General features: G+C 36.0%; 3 protein-coding genes across 6 annotated transcripts in view; 1 reads left to right on the top strand and 2 right to left on the bottom strand.

The window, feature by feature from the left end:
• TRAPPC13 (trafficking protein particle complex subunit 13) overlaps positions 1-14,017 on the bottom strand; it is a 34,285-nt gene extending 20,268 nt beyond the window's left edge. For all 4 annotated transcript variants that reach the window (XM_005892779.3, XM_005892780.3, XM_005892781.3 and 1 more), the window contains exons 1-4: positions 13,875-14,017; positions 3,858-3,926; positions 3,204-3,303; positions 1,488-1,572 (exon numbers count right to left, since the gene is read on the bottom strand). In XM_005892779.3, the coding sequence (XP_005892841.1) occupies positions 1,488-1,572; positions 3,204-3,303; positions 3,858-3,926; positions 13,875-13,920 (300 nt within the window). In that variant the 5' untranslated portion in view covers positions 13,921-14,017. The remainder of the gene's footprint in view (positions 1-1,487; positions 1,573-3,203; positions 3,304-3,857; positions 3,927-13,874) is intronic.
• On the bottom strand, positions 8,755-14,012 carry SHLD3 (shieldin complex subunit 3). Its single transcript, XM_070357529.1, has 2 exons — positions 13,875-14,012; positions 8,755-10,211 (listed from the first exon to the last, which is right to left on the bottom strand). The coding sequence occupies exon 2, from the start codon at positions 10,090-10,092 to the stop codon at positions 9,334-9,336; it is 759 nt and encodes a 252-aa protein (XP_070213630.1). The 5' UTR covers positions 10,093-10,211; positions 13,875-14,012; the 3' UTR covers positions 8,755-9,333.
• Positions 14,018-14,592: 575 nt separating the features above from the next.
• Positions 14,593-27,583, top strand: part of TRIM23 (tripartite motif containing 23) — a 35,709-nt gene continuing 22,718 nt past the window's right edge. The window contains exons 1-3 of the mRNA XM_005892778.2: positions 14,593-14,747; positions 20,902-21,064; positions 25,781-25,902. Coding sequence (XP_005892840.1) covers positions 14,667-14,747; positions 20,902-21,064; positions 25,781-25,902 — 366 coding nt within the window. The 5' untranslated portion in view covers positions 14,593-14,666. The remainder of the gene's footprint in view (positions 14,748-20,901; positions 21,065-25,780; positions 25,903-27,583) is intronic.

Raw genomic sequence — 27,583 nt, 5'->3', positions numbered from 1 at the left:
GGAAGAAAAGAAAACAGTCAAACCCATGGGCTTTCTGTCCAGTTTGTTTCCCTATGTATTACCTGTTAAACATGAATCATAACTACAGTATGTATTATATATATATAGCTAAACACTTACACCTTTTTCCTTTTTCATGTTATAACTGCTGCACTTAACATTTACTTCCTAATTACCACCAGGACTTTTCCAGGAATTGGAGATAAAGCAGTGACCAAAAGAGACCTAAATCTCTGTTCCTATGGAATTTAAATGTTTTGGGAAGATAATACAGAGTAAAGGAGGAATGGATGGCTGGCTTGAGGAAGGGGAATACAATTACAGGGTAGGTTTCATGCTCCAAATTGGTTTTTGGATGAGCAGGATTTAAAAAGGGATGTCTTCTCTTCTTCACCACTGTAACACAGAGCCTGGCACACAGTAGGCAATTAATAAATGTTTGTCAAATAATGAAATCAATGAAATTATGATAAAACTTCAAAGCAAATGTCAAGAAAAATACAGAGAAAGTAAAGATCATGTTAAGTCATGGGGAGTGGCAGTGGATTTGTCTGTAAGAACTAAAACTTTTAAAAAGATTTTATTTAAAAAAGAAATCAGTTAACAAGCTTTCTGCAGTAAATTCTAACCTAATATTTCCTAATGCAAAGACTTCAAAGTGGGATATTTATTAGTATTGTCTCATTTGTTATTATAAATGCCACGTGAATACAGATTTGACAATGAATTTTTTTCTTTTTCAAGCTCTTTTTCTTTGTGAATATATCCAAGGTGTTTAAATGAGCTAGCATATTCTATCTCTTGATTCTCAAAACTGTAAGAATCTTCTAACTGGCTTATTTCCTACAAACCATCCCATACAATGCTTTCGTGTTAGCCTTCCAACACGAACCTCTGCTTAAAAGTTTCCACTGATTGCACACTGTCTTAAAATAACCTCAGACTTAGTCTGGCTTTCAAGATGCTCACTTACTGTGTGGTTACTACCTATCTATACAACCTTACTTGCTTTTACTAAGTGAATTCTGTTCACTGCTACAAGAACACATTACATATTCCTATGTTCCTGCTTCCAATCGCCACGCCCCTCTTTCATCTTTCCTTCTAAACCCTGCCATTCTTTCAAGACCTTCCTGTGTTCCCTCTCCTTCAACAGCCCTTCCTGAATGATGCAATCCCGAGTGATGATCTCTCCTCTGAAATTCAACCTTTATTGTGTTAATCATAAATCATTAACAGAAATTTAAGTGCTATTTATCTTTGGTATATTTTCTCATCCAAGCTATCACAAACTTTGAGGATAAGGAACAATGATGCTATGCAAAGCATATCTGATAACTTAGGGTGTTCAATTAATACTTGCTAATAATAACAATTAAAAAGTCAGTATCGAACATGTATTTTAATGAAGTCTCAAAACATTAAGAATAGAAATTAAAAAGTAAAAAAAAAAAAAAAAAATTATCCCCAAAAAGAATGCCACTTACTTTAACCAATATATCTTTTACAACTTGATTGCTATCATTATGGACGCTGATATAACTGGAAAAGGTCTCTCCCAAAAATATATTCCTGTGAAATAAAATAAATTTTTAGACAGAAATCCATTCAAGTTTTATCACAAATATTCTATTTATGCACCACTGAGAATATCAAATAGAGAAGTTACTAAAGGATAGTAATCCCTTCATGGATTACAGCCTTGTCATGGCAGAGTGGCTTCCGTAACTCAGGTGAAATACTATTTCAATATTTCTTTGTTTACACTAGGCTGCTCACTCATTATCTAGTACAATTCAAATTACAGATTTAATCTATAAAGCATGCTATGTAACTTGACCCTCAACTACTGCCAAAACTAATAGCCCTCCTAAAAATAAGTCATTGAAATCAGATCCACGTTAAAAGTCTTAATAAGGAGGCTACAAAAGGCAATATTTGAAATAACTTATGCCCTGAATCTAGAAGGGATCAAGTTATTGATTTTAGAGTATTTTTACCAATTTATTTTATTTTTATAACTTAATTCTAATCAAAATGACTAGTGGCATTACTTTATAAGTAGTGGCTCAGTCATGTCCTACTCTTTGCGACCCCATGGCCTACACAGTCCATGGAATTCTCCAGGCCAACATACTAGAGTGGGTAGTTGTTCCCTTCTCCAGGGGATCTTTCCAATCCAGGGATCACACCCAGGTCTCCAGCATTGTAGGTGGATTCTTTACCAGTTGAGCCACCAGGGAAGCCCAAGAGTACTGGAGTGGATAGCCTATCCCTTCTTAGCGGATCTTTCCGACCTAGGAATTGAACAGGGGTCTCCTGCATTGCAGCCAGATTCTTTACCAGCTGAGCTACCAGGGAAGCCTAGTATATATTATATATAATGCATATTAACATATAAATGTATGTAGGTTTATATAAAAATATTTTAATATGAACATTTTTTACATGAATATATTTCTAAGCTCTCAAGACACTAATCAATGACCACATTCTATAAACCTTTAAAAATTATCTTGGTTGCAAACAGAGCAGGACCAGGGGCTTTTACCTCAGTAATAATCTAGAATAAGAGAATAACTAAGAGCAAGAGAGGAATAAAACATTTAGAGTTCCTAATAAGCTGACAAGTCCAATAACTTATGATGGTAAAGGGCTGTGAAGGTGAAGAAAAGAGCTAATTCTGAAAGACACTGAGACTGAATCCTTTAAAATAAAGGAATACACAGGCATTTAAAAAGATCTATAGGCTTGTCTGCTGGCTCAGTTGGTAAAGAATCTGCCTGCAATGTAGGAGATGCAGGCTTGATCCCTGGGTAGGGAAGATATCCTGGAGAAGGAAATGGCAACCCACTCCCAATATTTTGCATGGAAAATCCTATGGACAGAGGAGCCTGGAGCCACAGTCCATGGGGTCACAAAGAATTAGACATGACTTAGCAACTAAACCACAACCACCAAAGAAGAAAGGTAAAATTCTACCACCCTAGGAACCGCTATTAACACTTTGGTATGCATTTATTTAAAAAAAAAAAAAAAAAAAAACAACCAGAATCAAATAGTACACTTTCTGTTAAATTTTTTTTTTCAACCACTTAAATGTATCATGAGCATTTTTCCATCCTATAGTTATCTTTTGAAAACATGATCTGTAATGGCTTCAGAGTGCTACTGTGTTTCAAACGTGAGCATACGATTCTTACCCAAAATTCTGTGGTAAGGTCAACATTTCTCCCAACATTAAAATCTCTGCACCATTTACAGTTGAAGGATCATCTCTCATAAGCTGGTTAAAGAGATCTCCTGTAGAAAGAGAAAAACATCAAATTCTAACATTGATCTTGTAAATAACTTTTATTTATGTGAAGAAATAGTTTTGAGAGATATTTAAAAAAAATAATCTCACAGCAAAAATTATATTTAAAAAAATCTAATTTCTAATCTTCATTACAACAATGCACACCAAAAAATTCTGTTTCTACAGAAAATGAACAGTTTAGGGAAAAAGGAAAATGTAGGTCATGAGATATAAAATATAGAAGCTCCAATAATTTTTAATAAAGGGAATGCTAACATACATTGATGGAACATGTGAGGATAAACAAAATTTTAATAGTATTATTACAAGGAATGTGTTTTTACTAAAACCAAAAGTCTCTGTTGCCATGGGATATCAATAGTGTCTTGATTTATAGATTATGAGTGAGACTTACTGCTCAGATGGCCACATTTACATGTACAAAAACAAGCAATGAAGGATACAGCAAAGAGTTAGTGTAAGATTGGCAAGGCTAGGCTTATCCCCAAGGTAATACAACTCTTTCCCAGGTACAAGAAGAATAAAGCATGTGTCATACCAGGCAAGTCTTTCTCTTCACATGTTACTGGAATATTGGTGAATAAAGTAGGTTTGGTCAACCGCATTACTGTCAATTAGAAAAGTAGGGAAAAAAAGAAAGAAGATATTAATATTTTATGCCAGTGTTCCCAAGTTGAATGTATGAGGTTAATCAATTTTATACTATGGTAAAATATAATCTAAATATGACCTAAACTTAGTATAATATTAAGTATTTCCCAAGATTACTATACAGCAATAATTTACTAAAAATGTTAATATGTAACAATAAGAATTTTATATATGACAAAGAGAACAATTTTGCTTTTACTTACAATCCAAGGAATTATAAAAATCATACACAAATGTAATATGTCTCATTATACAAAAAGTAGAAAATAAAAGAATTTGAAAACTTAAGTTATAGTAGGAGAATAGATTTTAAAAAGATCTTGAGTAACTTCACTGTAAACAATACCAACAAATTATTATTAACCAATATTAGTCTGACAGGGAAAAAAGTTAGGATGTGCTATTTTGAATATGAAACAATGCTTTTATGCAAAAAGGATTTTTGTAAACTTTATCCATGTGTTATAATCATGGGTCACTGAAGTTCAGTAAGTAGCCCTTTAAGTAATATTAATTCTCTGTAAACATTATGAAAATACCAGTAAATGTGTAGGTTTATAGAATTCGAACCAAAACTAGTATTTGTTTGTGGAAAATGACAAAATGTATCTAAAGTTTATCTAGAAAAACAAAAATAAGCTATAGAAATTTTTCTCATAGAGAAAAATTGGACATAACAGACAGCAAAACATGTAAAAAACTGGACATAACAGACAGCAAAACATGTAAATCAATAATCAACTAATAGGCTTATTAATATAAGACCATACAGATATGTTAGAGAATTTTAAGAAGCCAAACCAATCAATACTATAAGGTATTAGGAAACTGGCTCACTAACTGGAGAAAAAACTGGACATAACAGACAGCAAAACATGTAAATCAATAATCAACTAATAGGCTTATTAATATAAGACCCTACAGATATGTTAGAGAATTTTAAGAAGCCAAACCAATCAATACTATAAGGTATTAGGAAACTGGCTCACTATCTGGGAAAAATGAAATTTAGTTTATCTTTCAAATATCAAATACTTTATGTATCAAGTAGTAGACAAAAATTAAGTAATAGAGAACCAGAAAAAGTGAAAATTTATTACACCTAATCTAGCAAGGATAGGACGTTCTAATTAAAAAATCTTTTTCAATTATTTCCAAAGATTGACTTTTCACCACATCAAAATAAAGACAAACATATATAGAAGTAAAAATCATACAAACTCTATTACAGAAAATGAATCCTAGAACTTTTATTACAATGTTCATTCAAATCTAAAATCCAAAACTTTACTGATGTAGGAGCTTCCCTGGTGGCTCAGTGGTAAAGAATTCACCTGCCAATGCAGGAAACATCGGTTCAATCCCTGATCTGGGAAGATCCCATATTCCACGGAGCAACTAAGCCTGTGTGCCACAACCATTGAGCCTGTGCTCTAGAGAACTGAAGCCGCCACTACTGAAGCCTCTGCACGCCTCTCATAGCACCTTATATTTATCACAAAATATGTTTATTCACTTCTTAGTTTATAGCACTCCTGTTCAAACTCCTTGTAGTTTAAGCTCTTATGTATCATGTTCAGTTTTGTAGCCTTGCCACTTGAGACAGGTTCCGGCAGAATTAGCACCTCATCCTAATCCTCAAGTGTGGTATTTTTGAAGATTTAACTTTCATGAACTGAGGCCATTAAATGATGTTATAGTGAATAGATGGCTGCTGAGATAGTCAAAAAACGCTAACCTTAAAATTTCTAAAGTCACTTGTGTAGTTGATATTTGCTGAACATTTACTAGTGCCACACTTTATGCTAAATACAAGTACTGACACATTTAATTCTCAAAACTATAAGGTTGAAATTATCACTACCCTCCTCATTATCCTCTAATGATAATAGATAATTATCATTATCTATTATAACAGATAAGGATGGTGCCTTGAGAAGGTAATTTATATATAAAAGATTATAAAGCAGATAGATGCCAGAACTAGACTCTGATGACTTCATTCTGCTCAAAAATAATTTTCCCTATTATTTATTATAAGCCCAGGGTCATAAACCTGGAATGTCAAGCTTTATTGGAAACATCTCATGGGAATTCAAAGTCCATCTCTCTCTCAGAACACTAACCAGTTGCACATCAGTGACGTGGAAAAGAAGTGAATGGGGAAGTGTTTCAAATCTCTTTCACTCTTACTTTTAACTAGGAAAACAGAGTAAAACCTTAAGAGGATACAGGCATTTGATTTACACTTGATTGTGAAATTCAGATTTCACCTAAAATTTTGTAAAAAAAAAATAAATAAAACTTTTTAAAGTCTTCAATAAATTAAAATATTAAAAAAGGTAGGCTTGATGTTATTAATTAATGAATGAGGCTAGTTCAACTTGCATATACATTTATCTTGGCCAGAACATTAAAAAAAATTATGTCGAATCCTTAGAGTTCCTACCATATTTAGTTTTACCTGTCTAGTTCCTTAAGGCATTCAATTTTGTGAACTGTGGAATAATCTGGGATATTTTGAGCAGATTAAATAAGTGAATCATTATGCAGGAACTCATCTGAGAAATTCATGTGATGCCCTTCACATCTGTTTTCTTGGAATGGATTAACATTTATAACATTGACAGAGAAAAATAAAATTATGGTATTGTTGCCTCTTTCCTAGAGTAAATGCTTTGGGATTCTCCGGGCCAGAATACTGGAGTGGGTAGCCACTCCCTTCTCCAGGGGATTTTCCCAACCCAGGAATCGAACCAGGGTCTCCTGCATTGTAGGTGGATTCTTTACCAGCTGAGCTACCAGGGAAGCCCTAAATGCTTTGGCATTTCACCAAATGCCCTCAGATTCACCTTCCTGTACATGTTTTTTTTTTCCCCTCAACTTATTCACATTGATGACTTAACAGTGGAACCTACAAATATTGCTGAGCCCTACTATTAGTGCTAGAATCATCAGTCGTAAGGTTTTAAATACTCTTAAGAAGGCTTCAAAGATGTGGCAGTGGACTCTCAATTCTTTAAGTACTGTCTAGGAAGATGAGACATGAATTGCTTCTTCCTTTAAGATCATGACACTATTTGCAGTAAAATTCATTTTCCCAGTTCTGATTCACCTTTTCATTGTTTCTAAAGGGGAAGAAAGCCATTTATATAGAGTAAATTAGAGAAATTTACATCTGCCACATATGAAGACAAAGAAGCTCTTTTTAATGTGATTCTTGAATTAAAGAGCTGCTCATAAGAAGCTCATAAGAAAATATTCCTAAGAATATTTTCAGTTCTGTGTATCATCATTTTAAAATAAGAATGTATTAGAAAAGAAACACTGTGGGCTATGTAAGTGACCCTGTCTTATGATTACTTAACTTTTAACCCTTGATTAACAACCTAATGCTGTGTAAGACCTGAACAACAACAAAAAAATTGTTTATGATTGCCTGCTTTTGAACTGTGGTGTTGGAGAAGACTCTTGAGAGTCCCTTGGACTGCAAGGAGATCCAACCAGTCCATCCTAAAGGAGATCAGTCCTGGGTGTTCATTGGAAGGACTGATGCTGAAGATGAAACTCCAATACTTTGGCCACCTTATGTGAAGAGTTGACTCATTGGAAAAGACCCTGATGCTGGAGGGATTAGGGCAGGAGAAGGGGACGACAGAGGATGAGATGGCTGGATGGCATCACCAACTCGATGGACATGAGTTTGAGTGAACTCCGGGAGTTGTTGATGGACAGGGAGGCCTGTCGTGTTGCGATTTATGGGGTCGCAAAGAGTCGACACGACCGGCTGAACGGAACTGAACTGAATAACATTGTTGCTGTTGTTTAGACAGTAGGTCACGTCCGGCCCTTTTGTGACTCCATGGACTGTAGCCCACCAGGCTCCTCTAACCATGGGATTTCCCAGGCAAGAATACTAGAGTGCGTTGCCATTTCCTTCTCCAGGGGATCTTCCCCACCCAGGGATCAAACCCTGTTCTCCTGACTGAAGGCAGTTTCTCTCCCACTGAGCCACCTGCAAAGCTCACTGGTAAAAATGAATAATTTCTGACTTTTCACCAGCAGTTTTGACTGCAAAGATGACTAATGAATGAAAGAGGAAGTAATTACTGAAGAAGTTATCTTGGAAACTCCCTCTATACCTGGTGATTTTTTTAATTGGAAGCATTCATGTACATGGTGATTATTTTCTACAGAGCAGTCTCATTTGAGACAATAAAAAAGGTGCTAATAGTTGAAAACAAAAATGTATTTGAACAGTGTGAAACCTAATTAGAAAAGATAACCTCTTCAGGTAAAAACTGGTAGACTCCTCAGGTTTTAAGGAGCCTCAAGAGGAATGGGTTATGAGAAACCCTCCAAAGGGCACATTCATCTTGCCAGGCACTGTGCCACAAGGCAAGCATGTTTTTGCCTTCCTAATGAATATAGTCTTACTGATTTTTTTACGGATAGTTTAAATATTAATAATAGTGTCTCTATGTTAGCTCTGAGGGCAGGGTCCACATTTGTCCCTTCTCCACTTTACTCTAGCACCTATTTCATGGTAGGCATTCAAATTTGTCAAATATACTTTCTAACAAAACTTTTATTATATAACAACTTTGGACATTTTTATAAAATGATGAGTAAACCCATTAACATTTTGCTATGGGAAACCCACAGTGAATCCAAGAACCAGAGAACTAGTGATTAGCATTACCAATATCAGACTGAATTATCTGTATTAAACAAAGAATAAATCGATCTCTTATCCATATTTGATACTTCACTTCAAAAAATGTTTATTGCCTTAAAGATATATTACGGTCTTAGACAAATTATACATTTTGTACTTCTGTTTCAAAACAACACATCAGCTATCGTCTATTACATATCTTTGGCCATAATAAGCAGAATATGGGCTGGTCTTTCAATTTGAATTACATTATGTCACATGAGTATCATTCCCAACAGAATTGGTTTTAGTTTTATTAAAAAAAAATCATTACACTTCAGGCGAGTTAAGAAAAAATCCTGTAAAATTAGATTCTGTGAATTTATCAAAATCCAAACTATTCACTATAATTCACAGGAATATCTAATAGAACTAGTGGAAAAGCAGTAACACAACAAAAAGAGTAGAACATTTTACCTTTAAATTCAGTTTGAGTAATAATTCATCACAATTCATTTAAAGGAAAGCTGCTCAAAGCAGAACCCAGAAAGTTCCTGACTTAATTGGAAAACCTAGGAATGCACCTGATATTTACTTCTGGGACACAAATTGTATACATAACCACACACTTAAAAACTTATTTATCTGTTTCACTTATTACTCAGTTCATTCAGAAATTCTTTTTTTTGACAATCACTGTAATTCATTACATACTAAAAATAACACCATATTTATGCACAAATAAATTAATTTTCCCAGTAAGAGCTAATCTTCCTTTAAGAAGATTCCCCACATATTCACAGTACATAATATCACAGAACACCCATATCTGGCCTAAATGTCTCTGAATTGTAGCATTACAAGATGGAAGTTCATTGTTCCTGATAATTCGATTGAGTTTTGCCCAAATGTCTTCCAGAGTCTGGTTGTTACAAATAGTGTGTTCTATTGTCCATCTTGCTCTATAAAATGAGTGCAAATTTAGTGCCTTTAGATTATCTTGCAGTTTTTTAGACAAAGGAGAAACATTTTCAGTACAGTTACTGCTGGGAAGTGATGATACACTCCAAGACCTTTTTTTGTGCCGTTTTTCTTTTTCTGCATGTTTCTCCAGACTTCCAGAATTAGCCTGTTCATTCAGCGTGTGTGATTGGATTAAGTGCTTCTTTCTTTTCAAATTAGGCTGAAACTCCAACAGATCTACTGTGCAATCATAACTCTGTGATTTAATACTACGTTCTGAAATGGCTAAGTACTGTCTCACATCTTCAGCTGCCTCTTCAGAAATCCCAGGCGGTGACCTTTTAGGTTTGAGTGGAAGTCTGGACCCATCACGTGGAAACCAAGGAATAAATCTCAATAGCGGACGTGTAGGAAAGTCTTGAATTGCTTTCTCTGCAATTTTTGGCAGTTGTGTGGGATCACTCTCATATGGTCGATAATGTAATATTACTTCTGTAGTCATTCTGCAGTAATCCTTCTATTCTTAATGAAGAGAAAATTTCTTAGCTGAGCTCCTCAGAGCTAGAATGTAATTTATAATTACAAGACTCTCTCTCTTTCCAAATCAGAGGTAAACAGGACCTAAAGTGGAAGTATTACAAAGAATAAGATATGGTAGGGAGAGCCTATATACAGATAGGCAGGGAAAAAAAGAAAAAAAACAAACCAATTCTAATATGATATTTATCAGAGTGCTACTGATAAATGTGAATGCAGTCCACAAAACTGGAAGTCCTTTCTCTCAAGAAAATAAGGAATCTGGATTACATACCCTTAACATCCTTTTAGCCTAAAAGTTCTAACAATCAACATATTTAACTGAACAGATGTAACAGATTTGGAAGTACTGATATTAACATATTAATATATAATCAACACTATAGCAAAAACAAAAAGTAAATTAAGATTTTTAAAATACTAGAGTCATATGAGGAGAAGGCAATGGCACCCCACTCCAGTACTACTGCCTGGAAAATCCCATGGAGGAGAAGCCTGGTAGGCTGCAGTCCATGGGGTCGCTAAGAGTCGGACACGACTGAGCGACCACGACTGAGCGACTTCACTTTCACTTTTCACTTTCATGCTTTGGAGAAGGAAATGGCAACCCACTCCAGTGTTCTTGCCTGGAGAATCCCATGGACAGGGGAACCTGGCGGGCTGCCGTCTATGGGGTCACACAGAGTCGGACACGACTGAAGTGACTTAGCAGCAGCAGCAGCAGAGTCATATGAAGATAATGAACAAAAATGCAATAGTACTTAAAAATCTGAGATGTGAATTGAGTAAAATGAAAATCACTGTAATTTTTAATCTACCTTGAAGAAAATGGATCCTCTCATACTTTAAAATTACATGAATTCTACCAAATATAATACTTAAATGATTTTATTTCATTCTCAGAAGTAAACACTTGAAGTGCAAATGAAAACATGAAAATGGTTTAACCTTTTATTTTAATCAGACTAGGTAGGAACTGGTTTCATGACAAAGTCTCATCTATATAATTGGGGCATTTAAGCAGTGTCAAAACCTTAGTAGCTTGGCTCCTGAATTCCAATTGGGAGGATGAACAAGAAGGCTAGAGCTTTACTTTTTTCCTCTTAGAACACAGAAGTCTTCAAGTTACACCAAATTAAGTCATCAAAAGTAAGTGCCAGTACACAACACGCAGGTTCAATAATGCAGCAAGAATACTGGAGGGGGTTGCCATTTCCTCCTCCAGGGAATCTTCCCCTCCCAGGAACTGAACCCAGGTCTCTTGCATTGCAGGCAGACTCTTTACTGACTGAGCTATGAGGGAAGCCCTAGCACAGCCATAAATAAATAAAATTTTAAAAACAAACAAAAAAGAGGTTGAATCATTTCTTCCAAAAATCATCAGAGAACTACTTGATGACGTTCTCCTGTTGCCACGATGACTGTGAGTGGAGGCTCCATGTCATGATGTCACAACACTCATTTGACCAATGTTCTGAAAAGTCAAAAGTAACCAATCTCATAATGATTCTTTTCTCTACTGTTAATGTTCACTAACAGATTTGACAACTCTTAAATTCAAAATGACTGTGATTCTTAACATCCATTTTCAACATGGTTCTAAATATAGATAGCATATTCTTTTATTACTTAATAATGCTTTTAGTTTTTCTTCTTTCCATTTTTACATTTCAAGATATGACATTGAGAATTATTTCACTGTTGTCTGAACTTACTCAGTGTTGTATTCCAGGGACACTGAAGTTGTGAGAATGCCTTAATATTTTACATATTAAACTGATATATTTGGCATTCAACGATTAGAACTTGTGAAAATTCTTGGATAAATAGGACAATGGAGAAAATGGGTCCAAAGAGCTTTAAGAAAGCTGAAACTGACGTGACTTTCAAATAACTTGTCCTTTTAGGTTGCCAAAATACTCCTTCCCAGGAACCTTCTGTTTTTGAAAATAAAAAATACCTGGGAAAGACCACTGTAGCAGCCTAAAAAGACAATGGCAGTTAGCCTCCACATCACTGGAATTTATCCTTGAATGTGTATAAAATGACATCTAGTAGCTAACAGAACTTCTCCAAATTTCCATCAAAATACTAAGGGAATAGGAGCATTTGAAAATGCTCTTTTCTTCATTTGGAGACAACACAGAGTCTTGGAAAGATGAAGGCCCTATGTTGAAATACCACCTCAATCACTTACTAGCTTTGTGATCTGGAAAAAGTTTAACTGAGAGTTAAGCAATATAGTACTTTGGCCACCTCATGCGAAGAGTTGACTCACTGAAAAGACTCTGATGCTGGGAGGGATTAGGGGCAGGAGCAGAAGGGGACGACAGAGGATGAGATGGCTGGATGGCATCATTGACTCGATGGACGTGAGTCTTAGTGAACTCCGGGAGCTGGTGATGGACAGGGAGGCCTGGCGTGCTGCGATTCATGGGGTCGCGGAGAGTCGGACACGACTGAGCGACTGAACTGAACTGAAGCAATATATATTCTACATATCTGACATACTGAGCTAAAAAACGTGACAATTTCTTTTCTTTCTTTCTTTCAGAAATAAGCCATTTTAGTCCAGGCCATTTGCTCAGGCTAAGCTCACATGTCTTACTATTAGTTAACATTTAAAATTCTTAGTTCCATAGTCAGAGACAGTTCTGATAACCCCAACTATCAGTACATGCTTTTCGTATAAATGAAACCGGTGAGCTTCTGGAATGTCTGATGCTTACAGCATAAGTTAGGGGGTAAGAATCCCTCAAAATGAATACCACAAGAAAGGTTAAATGCAGTTCAGCTGAATTCACATGTCTACCAAGCATCTTCTCAGTTCAGTCCAAGAAGATATTGGTAACCACAAAGTAGTGCGCCTAAGAAATAAGTGCATATGTGGTAGTAGAAAACAGATAAAATAAAGCTAAAGGCATTCCAAATAAAAGATCTCAGAGAACAATCTAAGATCTCAGGAATTTTAGAGAAAGTATACCCTGCTGGTTCTCTTAAATAATAATCCAATCAAATCATCAAACTTACTCAAAACTGTATGCTGTATACAGAAAATGAAAATTGATACGAATTTTCCCATACACAATACTCTGAAGTAAACTGCAGTGAGTTTTAACAAACCTAAATTATATGTTGTAGTACTACGCATTTCTAAATGCTTGGCACAATACTAGTCTAATTTCACAGGTAAAGTTGAAGCCTGGTAAATTTGTCACTGCCGAATGAAGAGACGAGACAGGAGGAAAAACCACTTTAGATTAATCATCTCGGTTCACAAAGGGCTCTCCCCGGGTAGGGTGGGAACTTCAGCATCTGCGGCTAAAATCTGTTTGGTGGCTTCAGCAACATTTACCAGGGTAAGTAATTTACCAGGTATCTATTTTATTACAAGTGGAGGAGGAAATGGCAACCCACTCCAGGATTCTTGCCTGGAAAATCCCATGGATAAAGAGCCTGGCGGGCTATAGTCTATGGAGTTGCAAAGAGTCGGACATGACTGGCTGACTGAGCACGCATATTCCATCCAGTCGCAGGGAGGAGAGGGGGTCTCAAACCTAAAAAGCGAAGAAGAAAATAGCTTCCTCTCGCTCCACGGCAAGAAACTGAACAGGAGGGCGAGCACTGACTGTTTAAGAAGGACGAGGTCTACATCCCAGGGGTCATGTCTACGTGCCAAAAGCTGCAAGAACTAGTGAGAAAAGGGGAGAACACAGTGTATAGAGAACCCGGTTCGCAAAAATTTACCTTTCAGGGCCAGCAGGTGCTCCTGCTTGGGGGGATTCACCTCCATTTTGACCGGCACTTTGAACCCACTGCCTACGGAGGCTGAAGAGGTTCACTTAGCTCGGAAGAAAACAGAAAGCGCACGTTCCGGAAGACAGGGCATCACATTCCCAATCGTTTGTTCTCTGCCGGTGGTGCCTTAAATTCTCTTCTTTCCACGTCCTTTAGCGACTCAATGGCTTCTTTTTACCAAAGCCATCTCTTGCCTCTTAGAGACTTATACATAAAATACTTCTCTATTTTCCAGCCACAATCACAAACCGCGACTTCAAGAAATCACTCCTCGGAGACAATACAGGCCCTGCAAATACCTTCATCTCTCAGTAAATGCTGTAGATGGGGCATGCTGGGATTTGTAGTTTAAAAGCCGCATGGCATGCAGGGAGATGCAGTCCCCTTTCGTCCAGTCCATTTTCCAAATGGGGAGAAAAGGTCGTAAGTGGAGCAAGAATTTCACCCCAAAACCTTACTTCTGTTTTAGCCCCTTATTTTTTGCTTTAATTTTACTCCTCCCATCAATCTGATGGAAGTCTGAGGGAGAAAATCTCCAGACTCTTCAATAAAAATAACAAAGCTCCCACTCGCAAGCCTGTGCTGGCGTGAAGAGGTGCGAGGAAGCCGCCTCGGCGACGCCCGGCGTCGTAGTGCGCCTGTGCGCCAGCGGCAAGCGCCGAGGCTTCTGGGTAGGTGGCTTTACCCCGCCCCTCATGTGAAGGCCTTCTCGGCTGCTTCAGTGGCGAGGCTCCTTCTAGGATGGCTGCTCTGGTTGTAAACAAGCCTGGAGCGGGACTAGACAGTGGTCGTCAGGGCAGCCGGGGGACGGCCGTGGTGAAGGTGAGGGACCTTGCGTGCTCTGTTCTCCGCCATCGGCCTCCCTTCGGTTCATCCCGGAGATCTGGCTTTTTTTTGGGCGGGTTGCGCGGACTCGGGTCCCTCTCGGCTTTACAAGCCTATGCTTCCCCTCCGGATCTTTATCCCTTCAGGCCTGAGGTTACCGGGTCTCCTGGTCATTCTAGTCCTTTGTAGTCGCCAACGGGGACTTTTGTGAAAAGGAGCCTATGGGCCTGTGAGAGTGACCTGGGCTGATCTTTCCCCAGGCCTTCTGTTTTTAGCTAAACCCAACAGACATTAATAAGCTTATTTTTATGAAATTGATCCATTATTATTGACAGATACTATTTTAGATATTTCACCTCTTCAATATCTATTTATAAAGTAATTGTTGATTCTAGTTTTACAAGTGAGGAAACTCAGGTTTCGGTTAACACTGTAGCTGAGCCAGAGTTGACTGCTCTAAAGTATTCTTTTCGTTACTGCAGTACATCTTTTTAATCAGACCTCTGTTATTGGTTGACCTGCCCTCTCCTCTTTTGCTAGTACGGGTGTTCAACAGCCCCGTTAATGCTCAGGAATATGAATTACCCTATGTTTGAAGTTTCAAATTCTGCCATGTTTAAATGCTCCAAAATGGGTTTACCAAAAATTCAGTTGAAATAACTGTAGAATCCACTTTTCCGTATATAGATAGATCTGGAAGGGAGAACTGATCTTAATAACCTTCAGAATCCCCTGTAATCTCGGATAGTGGTTGGTAATTCTTATTCCTGGCTACATATTACTGAGGACTTAAAAAAAAACAACACACAAACGATTTAATCCCCCAGTTATGCTTAAGTTGATATCAGTATATATTTTTGCATTCCCAGAATGCTTTTAATGTGCAACTAGGGTTCAAAACCATTGGAGGAGATATCTGAAATTCTTTTAAGATCTTGAGTAATAGGCACCTGTGGTTTTTCATCTAATGTTGGTTTCATATGACAACGAATGATACATTTTTGCCTCAACTGTGTTATCAATCAGTATTGGTGGTTGTTGATTCGTCTTTAAATATTAATAAAGTTATTTTGAAGATACATAGCATGTCTGAGATGTGAAGGTGCCCTCATTATTTGGCTTGTATGGTTGAGATTTTATTTATTGAATTGTGCTTTTTCTAAGTAGAGAATACCTGAAGATTATTTTGTGAAATAACTTGAAATAAGAAGTAATAGGAATGTATGTTACTACTGTCTCTGCTTTTGTTACCTTGTTTGTCTTAAAATCTGAAAAATATACCAAAACCTGATGTAACTCCAGTTTATTAAAGCATAGAGTTTGGTAAATTAGAGGCTCTTTTTGTTAATTTTCATTTTTATATGTAAACGTGACTGAGGTGTGCAGTAGGATAGTCCTTTTTGGCAAGATCCTCATACTATAATTTGTAACATAAATTACAAATTAAATTAAAAAAAATCTCATGGCCATTGTTATAGATGAAAGTAAGAAGTGTTTATTGGAAGGTAAAAGTTGAAGTATATAATGCTAATGTTTGCATATATAAAATGACTTCCTGCTTTATGAATGAGTTGATATTGATAGTTTTCTCATTAGGAAAAACAGAAATTGGATATAAAATTATTTATGTTCACAAAAGAATAGTGAGCTGCCTTCAGTTCAGTTCAGTTCAGTCGCTCAGTCCTGTCTGACTCTTTGCGACCCCATGAATCGCAGCACGCCAGGCCTCCCTGTCCATCACCAACTCCTGGAGTTTACCCAAACTCACGTCCATTGAGTTGGTGATGCCATCCAACCATCTCATCCTCTGTTGTTCCCTTCTCCTCCTGCCCCCAATCCCTCCCAGCATCAGAGTCTTTTCCAATGAGTCAACTCTTTGCATGAGTGGCCAAAGTATTGGAGTTTCAGCTTCAACATCAGTCCTTCCAATGAACACCCAGGACTGATCTCCTTTAGGATGGACTGGTTGGATCTCCTTACAGTTCAAGGGATTCTCAAGAGTCTTCTCCAACACCACAGTTCAAAAGCATCAATTCTTTGGCGCTCAGCCTTCTTCACAGTCCAACTCTCACATCCGTACATGACCACAGGAAAAACCATAGCCTTGACTAGACAAACCTTTGTTGGCAAAGTAATGTCTCTGCTTTTGAATTATGCTATCTAGGTTGGTCATAACTTTCCTTCCAAGGAGTAAGTGTCTTTTAATTTCATGGCTGCAATCACCATCTGCAGTGATTTGGAGCCCAGAAAAATAAAGTCTAACACTGTTTCCCCATCTATTTCCCATGAAGGGACCAGATGCCATGATCTTTGTTTTCTGAATGTTGAGCTTTCAGCCAACTTTTTCACTCCCATCTTTGATTTTCATCAAGAGGCTTTTTAGTTCCTCTTCACTTTCTGCCATAAGGGTGGTGTCATCTGCGTATCTGAGGTTATTGATATTTCTCCGGGCTGTCTTGATTCTTGTGTTTCTTCCAGTCCAGCGTTTCTCATGATGTACTCTGCATATAAGTTAAATAAGCAGAGTGACAATATACAGCCTTGACGTACTCCTTTTCCTATTTGGAACCAGTCTGTTGTTCCATGTCCAGTTCTAACTGTTGCTTCCTGACCTTAGTCCTTTGAAAATATGGCCTTCTTTATTAAAATTTAATTTACATGTGGTAAGTTTGAAGCCCTCTTTGGCATATTGTGAAGTTTGTAAAACTAAGAGCTTTTTTCCTATCTAGAACTTAATTTCTTATGCTGTTAGCCACAATTCCTATTCATAAATACTGAAGAAAAAAATTTCTTACTCTATTATTTACTGAGATGATGCAAAATAGTCTAGTAACTTGGTTTACTAGAATTTTTACTAAAATTCAATGGAATTTTGCTAGTGCTTTTTGAAAAAAAACTATGGTAGTAACATGAATAATGATGCTGTTAAAGATACAAGATCTGAATGAAAAAAGTAAAATTTTAATTTGGTTCTTTGGAGTTTTGTCATATATAATGGTAATATATTATGGTGTCTCTATAGTGAGAACATTTATTTAAAATGTTGCACTTACTTTGTAATATCTAATTTCTATTGTGAATATCTTTTCTGTAATTTGATATGGAAGATTTTTTTCTTATATTTAACTGATGCTTTTTTACTGACTTTTAAAAAAAATGCAGGATAATATGAAGTATATTGTATATATGTGTGTAAATGTACATATATATATGATTTATGTGTAGTTATTCCCCAGCTGTTTCCATTCTTCAAAGAGAACTACAGGTCCAGTGTAATGTTTCCTGTGTATCATGCCAGAAAGAAAGTAGGCTTGTAAAACAATATATATATAAATATATATAAAGGAGAGTGAAAAAGTTGGCTTAAAGCTCATCATTTAGAAAAATAATATCATGGCATCTGGTCCCATCACTTCATGGCAAGTAGATGGGGAAACAGTGGAAACAGTGTCAGACTTTATTTTTCTGAGCTCCAACCAGTCCATTCTAAAGGAGATCAGTCCTGGGTGTTTTTTGGAAGGAATGATGCTAAAGCTGAAACTGCAATACTTTGGCCACCTCATGTGAAGAGTTGACTCATTGGAAAAGACTCTGATGCTGGGAGGGATTGGGGGCAGGAAGAGAAGGGGACGACAGAGGATGAGATGGCTGGATGGCATTACCGACTTGATGGACGTGAGTTTGAGTGAACTCTGGGAGTTGGTGATGGACAGGGAGGCCTGGCGTGCTGCAGTTCATGGGGTTGCAAAGAAGTGGACATGACTGAGGGACTGAACTACTAATATTCTCTTTAGCTCCCCAAAGATATATACTTGCAAAACAGTGTATGTAAAAATATATGCCTCCTTTATATCTTCTCCATTATGCAAAAGTTAAATATTCTGTATCTCATTTTTCACTTTGCTTTATTGATATGGAATCTTACTGTGTATACATAAAAAGTTTCCTGACTCTTCCTCCCTAGATTGCATGTGTGCGTATGTGCTCAGTCATGTCTGACCCTTTGTGACCCTGTGGACTGGAGCCTGTCAGGCTCCTCCTCCATGGGATTCTCCAGGCAAGAATACTGGGGTGGGTTGCTGTTTCCTCCTCCAGGGGATCTTTCCAACCCAGGAATCAAACCTCCTCTCCTTCATCTCCTACATTGCAAGTGGATTCTTTACTCATGAGCCATCTGGGAATTAACCCACTAGACTGCATAGTTTTGCAGTATATGAATATTGCTTAATTTATTTTCTGTGTATGTTTACTTTGTTTCTAATATTTTGCTAATGCAAAAGATGCTTGAAGGGATAATATATAGATATTCTTATACACATGTGATACACTTAGAGGATAAATTCCTGAAAGTAGAATTACTAAGCTATTCACATTGTTGGTAGGTCAAATTGCCTTCCATGGGGGCTATATCAGTCAATAAACAGTTCACAGCAACCAGCAGTTTATCTACTCTCCCACACTTTCATCAGTAGAAAGTGTTATCAGCTTTTTAAAATATAATCCGAAAAAAGTATATTGATATAGCTTCAACTGATTTCAAAATGCTTTGAGTGAGATTGGACATCTTTTCATATAATTAAAGATCTGTTTTCATTGCCTTTTCTGTGAACTGTGTGTTACATTTAAGCTTCTTTTGGACCATACTGGGATGCAAGCCAGTCATAAATTATCAGTTTATTTTCAGTGAAAAACATTAACATTTCATGTGCTGACTCCAACTTGATTGTAGAGTTAATATTAAAGTTTTACTGGATTAAGTCTGATTTTCACTCTGGGTTTTCAGTGTGTGGTTTTTTATTTAACCTTGTAGTATGTATTTGTTGGGGGGTGGTGGTTAGCTGAACTGTTTTAAAATTTTTATTTTGTTGGACTTTATTAACCTAAGCACATAGGTGCTTGGTATTTGGAATACCTTGTTCCTGAAGGCTTTGGTCTAACAGGGTAAGGCAGGCTGGAAAGGCAATTAAAGTATTAAAAGTGTTTTGGGTATTGAGATCAACACTTATCCATGGAACATGGGAAGCCTAAGGATAGTGTGTTCACTTAGGAATTTGTTAGTTTATTAATGTTAAAAAAGAATCCCTAGGAAAATGTCTCTTTAGCTGTTTCTTCAGTGTTAACGTAAAGAAAGAGGCAAAAACAGTTTGGTGTGTGCTGTGAACTGCAGGTTATTTGATACAGTTTGAGAATAGAATTTGAAAGAAGAGAAGCAGTAGAACAGGAGCCATACTGCGGCAGGTCACAGATGGTGGTTCTGGAATTTGGGTTACAAGCAAACAGTTCAGTGTAGGTATGTTTAAAAAAATTATTAAATTGTGGAAAACTTCAAATATATAAGAAATAACCTTCATTGATATAAACATAGTTTGTTGGCTAATTATAAAACAAACTCATGGGCTGAAGAATTAGAATATGCCAATTCTTGTCACCCTTCTTTCTTTTTAATTGAAGTATGCCTTTTTTTTTTTTTTACTTGAAGTATAGTTGATTAGTCATCTTTCCTATGACTGACTCCGTGTACTTTCACAAGTCAGGTACCTGTGATTGGAACTAGATAAACAACAAGCTCTCTAACCCAGGGGCATTATTATTAATTGAGAACATGGAATTGAAATGTAAGTCTAACTGCATTCTTACCTTTACATTGTATGATGTAAATGTATGTTAGAAGATACTTGAAAATTACTTATATTCTTGTCTTAACAACTTCTTTATCATTTACCAGGTAAGTTGTCATTCTAGCACATTTATCAAATTATTTTTGTCCAAATTAATGATGGGTGTTCTGAGGGTTAGTTAATTGCAGAGAAATTGTTTATGAACCCAGCTTCAGTAGAGTTATATACTGTTAGGTATTCACATATAACGAATCATGTCATAATTTTCAAAACTTAAGATGTTAACTTACAACATTGTTTTGGTCCTTGACACTTATCCTTCCAAGGAGATTTCACTGTGATGTAATTTTTGTGAGATCTGTCAGATGAAGTGATAAAAGATGATTTAAGATTTTACACCTAGACAGTTTTTTTTCATGGAGGAATAAAGTAACAAGATCGATTCATTAAATAAGATCAGACTTTTTTTTTAGCCTAAAATATTTATGCTTTAAAGTCATTTAAAGAGCACATATGTTCTTTCCAATTATTAGGTGCTGGAATGTGGAGTTTGTGAAGATGTCTTTTCTTTGCAAGGAGACAAAGTGCCTCGCCTTCTGCTTTGTGGTCATACAGTCTGCCATGACTGTCTCACTCGGCTGCCTCTTCATGGAAGAGCAATCCGTTGCCCTTTTGATCGGCAAGTAACAGAACTAGGTAGGAAAAAAATATATATATAAAATTGTTCATGTAATACAAATGTCATGGTAGACAATTTCTTTTTGTTTGATTTTAAAAATTATAAAATTCTGGGAGTTCCCTGGCAGTCCAGTGGTTAGGACTCTGTGCTTCTGCTGCAGGATGAATGGGATCTTTTCCTGATCGGAAAACATGCCAAGGTGTGGCCAAAAAAATAAAAAGAAACAAAATTCCAAGGAGGTTTCATTTTCCTTTAAAAGCAGTAGTCCTGAAGCTATAAACTAGCCCATTCTTAGGGACTAACTTTATTTCATCTTTTAGGATTTTTATATTCAGTACTTATAGATCAATAGTTTTAAGACACCTGAGAAAGATATGCTAATCTTTTCCACTTTCCTGTAAAACAGGGTTTACCTTAGACATGAATAGGCCATTAAGGAAAATACAGTTAAGTACTTGGAGTTTCAACATGGTATTTATTGATATCAAAGACAGAAGAATTTTTAGCATTTGATAACTACTAACTACTTCTTGTTCTCTGTTAAAATGTGTTTAAAGGTTTGGTGGATTTTTTTCAGTTTTTTGCATACTTTTCAGACTTTGCTTTATAGTTTTCAAAATGAGTTATTACTATTGGATACCAGATTTGGAAATGACATTTATTAACATTTGAACAGTTATCTTACAACCATAAATTCTGTGTTTATTCTTTTTAATGGTGGAATTTTCTCCAAAATTAATAGTTTAAGGTTGTCATTTATTTTTAGTTTAGTAGTACTGTTTAAGACTGTTCAGACTATATATCATGTGGAACACATTTGAAATTAAACCACCAGGAAAACAAGCATGAGTACCCAGATTTTTAGACCAGAAAGCTTTAAAATGCTAAGAAACATTGTTGTAAAATGTTTTCTTATAAGGGTAGGATAGAATGGGTTTTTTAAGATTTTGGTAGTCTTTGATTTAACTAAGTAGTATGCTCATTTGCCAGAAAGCTAATATAAGACAGTGTTAGCATTATTATGGATAGCATTAACTTACCATTACTCAAGAAATAATAAGGTTCGGGGGGAGATGTCTTTATTTTTACATTGTTTTTATTGTCCTTTTATTCTGTAATTTATATATATCATACCATCTTCTTTATATAAAACTGTATAGAAGTAGTAATACTTTGTGAATGTAAGATGGACCCTTTCTTCCTTTTGAAGGGCACTGTATCTTCTCTACATAAATACCACAGTGTGGGTTGTTACTACCCTCACTGTGATAACCTAGGAATTCGTGACAGGTAATGGTTAGTGATATCCTAGCTGAAATCAATCAAACCAGTAATTTTGCCTTGAATATAGGTTGTAATTTCTATGTTCTTGTTCAGTGATTAAGTCATGTCCAGTTCTTTGTGACCCCATGGACTGCAGCACACCAGGCTTCCTTGTCTTTCACTATCTCCTAGAGTTTGCTCAAACTAATGCCCATTGAGTTGGTGATGCCATCCAATCATCTCATCCTCTGTTGAGGATCCATCTCATCCTCCTCATCATCTTATCTCATCTTTTTCTGCCTCCGCTCAATCTTTCCCAGCATCAGGGTCTTTTCCGGTGAGTTGGCTATTCACTTCAGCTGGACAAACTACTGGGGCTTTGGTTTCAGCATCAATCCTTCCAGTGAATATTCAGGGTTGATTTCCTTTAGGATTGACTGGTTTAATCTCCTTGCTGTCCAATGGACTCTCGAGAGTCTTCTCCAGCACCACAGTTTGAAAGCATTAGTTCTTTAGCGCTCAGCCTTCTTTATGGTCCAGCTCTCACATCTGAAAAACCATAGCTTTAACTGTATGAACCTTTGCGGGCAAAGTGATGTCTCTGCTTTTTAATACACTGTGTAGGTTCATCATCGCTTTTCTTCCAAGGAGCCACTGTCTTTTAATTTCATGGCTGCAGTCATTGTCTGCAGTGATTTTGGAGCCTGAGAAAATAAAATATGTCACTGTTTCCTTTTTTCTCCATCTGTATACCATGAAGTGATGGGACCGGATGCCATTATCTTAGTTTTTTGAATGTAGAGTTTAAGCCAGTGTTTTCTCTCTCCTCTTTCACCCTCAAGAGGCTCTTTAGTTCCTTCTCGTTTTCTGCCATTAGAATGTTGTCATCCACATATCTGAGGTTGTTAATATTTCTCCCAGCAATCTTGATCCCAGCTTGTGATTCATCTAGCCTGGCATTTTGCATGTTGTGTGGTAATTACTATACCTTTTAGCTTAGAATTTTACTCTAATTCGAGCCTATGGAATATGTGTTAATGACTCTTGATATAGTTTGATGTCATTATTTTTAAATTTGTGCTTAAAATCTATTATAGAAATTATATATATATATATAAATTGCAGAAAACTTGGAAAATCTATTAAAAAATATAACAAAATCATTTGTATTTCCTGCTTATAAAATCAAGTTACTGTTTTTTTTTTCTTTTCCATTATGACTTATTACAGGATATTGAATAGAGTTCTCTGTGCTATACAGTAGGACCTTGTCATTTATCCATTCTATATATAATAGTTTACACCTACTAATCCCAAACTCCCAACCCATCCCTCCCTTCTACCACCCCAGTCCCCATGAACTGCTGTTAATATGAAAGAATCAAAATTAGAATTCTTCTTTAGTATCAGTAATTGTTTATCATAGTTATTAGTACTGGTTAGTATTATTTGTGGTTCTTCTCTTCTTTCCTCATGGTAAAATTATACCTCCCTGCTCTCTTATGATTAGGTAGGCAGAGCTGTGTGATTTTCCTGTAACTAGTGAAATTATGAGTAGAAGTGAAGAGTTAACTTCCAGGTAGAAGCTGTTAAGGATAGATTTATGATAGTTTGTAGTAAATTGTTTTCTCTGCTATAGTGAGGTGATACAGGTGGTTGGAGCCTCAGTGGCCTGTGTCCTTGATCATGGACAGTAGGGAACAGAATCTCTCTTGTCTTCACCAACCCCTGAGATGTTATATGAGCAAAAAGCAAATCTTTGTTGTTTTAAGTCATTGAGATGTTGATTTATTTTGATAGTCACAGAAAGATTAAGTGATATCTTAGGCAGTTGATAGATACTGTTTAAATACTACTAGGAGTTTATGTGGAGAAGGCGATGGCACCCTACTCCAATACTCTTGTCCGTGGAGAATCCCAGGGATGGGGGAGCCTGGTGGGCTGCCATCTGTGGGGTCGCACAGAGTCGGACACGACTGAAGTGACTTAGCAGCAGCAGCAGCAGGAGTTTATGTGTTTGTGTTTAATATATAATTAAAGTATTTGGATACTGTCAAGATAATATTTTTAAATAAAAGACTTAGTGTACTTCTGAATCTTTTATAAACAAAGTGGGTAGAACTCAGTTTGATGTAGAATGTGTGTGAAAAATTAAATCCGTTGAGAAAGCCTTGCTAGGATGGCAAGACAGGGGGAAATGCTGGGTAGGGGCTGCATAAAGATACTTGGGAAGGGAGGTCACAGAAATCAGACAGGAGGGTAAAGATATTTAGCCTAGTTAAAAAAATTTTTTGGGGGGAACCATAACTAGAAATGGCTTTTTTCCTTACCTTTTCTTCCAACTTTCCTTCTTCCTTTCTTTTTTCTTCCTTCCCTTCCTCCCTTAGTAAAGAGGGGCCAAGAAGGACGGAAGCCTTGTAACCATTGACTTCATTATTCTTTTGTTTTTCAATGAGTGTGTATTAGATGGCAGCTTTGTGTTAGATGGTATTTGTTGTATAGAAGCTCCGCATAACAGATATTCCTTCTAATTTCCAGAGGATCTATCTTTTATTTATAGTCTTAGGAAGAGTTTGTGTTGTGTGTGCTCATGTGTGTGGCCACGTATGCATGCACGTATGTTTGTTCGCGTGGCCTTTTATGGTCAGTTCTGGGGAAAAGAGGCATTGGTCCTCACTCACATGCGCCCTACAGTCTTACCTACCAAAAAGGGAGTATCGTCAGACTTTAGTGTGAAACTCTGTGTATGTATGTGAGAAGGAGTTTATGTATTTATTGATTGCCCTTAGGGTTCTAGGTTAGATGAGATATGGGGAAAATGTCTGTAGCTGCTCTAGTTCCAGTTTAGAGATGGATTTATTTTAGGTTAACTGTATCTTTCATACTGTGGTTTTCTAACATGCATCATATTTTATGACCATATTTGTGGTCATAAAATCAGTTTAATTGTCTGTGAATAAGATTTTTTAAAAAGAAATAGGATAAAACCAATCAGTGTGTTGCACACTGTGAGGGTGAATTTTGGTTTGTAAATCTTCTGTTTCAGTGGTGTGTGTGTGTGTGTGTGTATGTCTTATACTGGGTTGCAATGTAAAATGTATTTCTTACTGTAGGTTGCTGTTAAAAATATTTAAAGCACTTGTTTTAGTATATACACTAAAAGTCAGTGAGGAAATAGGATTTATAAATTATATTGAAGTTAAATTATAGAAAAAAAAAAAATAAATTATAGAAAAAGAATAAGAGTTTTAAAAAATGTTTCTACTTAGAGTGCTAAGGAGTTCTGTGCTTTAAAGAGAATATTTAATATTGCTGTTATAGCATTAACAGGAAATGGAGAAATTTTGAATTTTCAAAATCTAAACATTATTAATGATTGAACTGTGAGACATTGAAATTACTATCAGGATATGGGGTAAAATAAATAATATTCCATTTTGTTATATTTAGTTTATATGTTTATATTCTAGGAGATTCAGGTGTCTGGGGATTGAAAAAAAATTTTGCTTTATTGGAGCTTTTGGAAAGACTACAGAATGGACATAGTGGTCAGTATGGAGCTGCAGAAGAAGCCATTGGGATATCTGGAGAGGTATTGATTGAACTGTTGAAATATTTGTTGTGACCATGAATTTTTTTTTTAACTTAAAATATTTGCCATTATATGCACAATGTTACCTCACTTACCCTATAAAGTAGGGTTCCAGAGAGACAACTTGTCATTACATTATAGTTCTGAAGTCAACAGAATCCCCAGCTGAACAAAAGCAAAACTGAAGCTTGAATTCTCTGAAAATACTATACGCAAACTATATTTTTTGTATGAACTTGTTTCCTTATCATCATTAGTTCTACATAAGGGTAAAGTGAAAGAGTAAGATTATGGGTGAATACAAAGGATATGTAGCCTACTTTAAAGCAGAGGATGCAAAAGTAATCATTCAACAGTTAAAGCACAGAGAAAGAGAGAGGAACTCCATGAAAGGGACCTTTTAGCGTAGAGACGAAATGCCTTACAGGTAGCCATAGCTCCTGAGGGAATTACTATTAAATATCCTCATGAAAAGTTAAATTGTATGTAGATGTGCTCTCTTTATCCAGACAGGTTGGTGTCCAATAATTATTAGAAAGAAGGCCATTAACACAAGTTAAAATACATTTTGAGCATAAAATTTGTCTACATAACTCATAGACTGTTCTGAATATAGGAATAGTTGTTTAGTAAATAGTTAATAATTTTGACGAACACCTTGAAAACCACATATTTAGTATCAAGGAAAATGTCAGATTGACTTTTTACTTATCTTTTATTTAAACATGATTTCCTATATTAAGTGAATCAGTGAAAGTAATCTCAAACTGAAGCACTGTTTTCTAAAAATTTTGCAGTTCTTTTCCATGATTTATCTTTTACCTTTATTTTGAAAGATATCGAGGATTATCTAACGTTGATCCTACAAATTTGTCAGCTCTAGAAAGCAGAAGACATGACTTTTTAATTTTATACATATGCATTTTTCATAGTTGTAAACAAAATTGTTTAACTTTGGGTTCATTTTTTATTTACTGTGATACTGAATGATACCATTGATATATTTTCTAATTTTTATTTCTGCAGAAATTTATACCAAATCTTTTCCTTTCCAGTTATGGCCTTTTAGTATTCAGAAAAAGTTTTCGAAGCATTCTTGATTATCTGTCATGTGAAATTGACCACTCAGAATGCTTTTTACTAATTCATAAAAATAATAAACATTTATAAGGTTACATGTAACATAGGGTTTTATTTTATTTCTTTCTTAAATTTAATGATTTTCAACCAGAATAGTGCAGTGGACTCAACTATGGAGTCTTAGAAAAAATACACAGCCTGGACTTCATCTACACCTATTGAGCAATGAGTATTTCTCAGGTTGGAGTCCAAGCATCTATGTTTTTAAAAGCTTCACTTGGTTATCTAAATAATAAGATTTGTGCTTCTCTTTTCCTATACATTATGCTGACAAGTATATTTAAAGCAGGGGGGAGTATTTACTATCAGTTCTTTCAGTCTTAAAAAAAACAGACTTCTATTCTCTGTTGTTCGTTTCTTGTGTGTAAAGTGAGGGGTTTTTGCAGTAGATAACTTTGCACTGACAGTGAATCTAAAACAATGGTTGTATTTTTGGCCTCAAATTCATAGCATATTTTGATGATCAGTTTTGGAAATAGCTTTCACTTACCTATAGAAGTGAGTAGTGAATGACCTTTGTATTTAATGATCAGTTTATTTT

Source organism: Bos mutus, chromosome 20, assembly GCF_027580195.1.
Source record: "Bos mutus isolate GX-2022 chromosome 20, NWIPB_WYAK_1.1, whole genome shotgun sequence".
Classification (NCBI taxonomy): Eukaryota; Metazoa; Chordata; class Mammalia; order Artiodactyla; family Bovidae; genus Bos; species Bos mutus.
The sequence above is the reverse complement of the archived record's forward strand: the minus strand, read 5'-3'. Positions and strand labels throughout refer to the sequence as shown.

Excerpts from the sequence above, each read along its gene's own strand:
- SHLD3 (XM_070357529.1), bottom strand. The coding sequence starts at position 10,092 with ATGACTACAGAAGTAATATTACATTATCGACCATATGAGAGTGATCCC.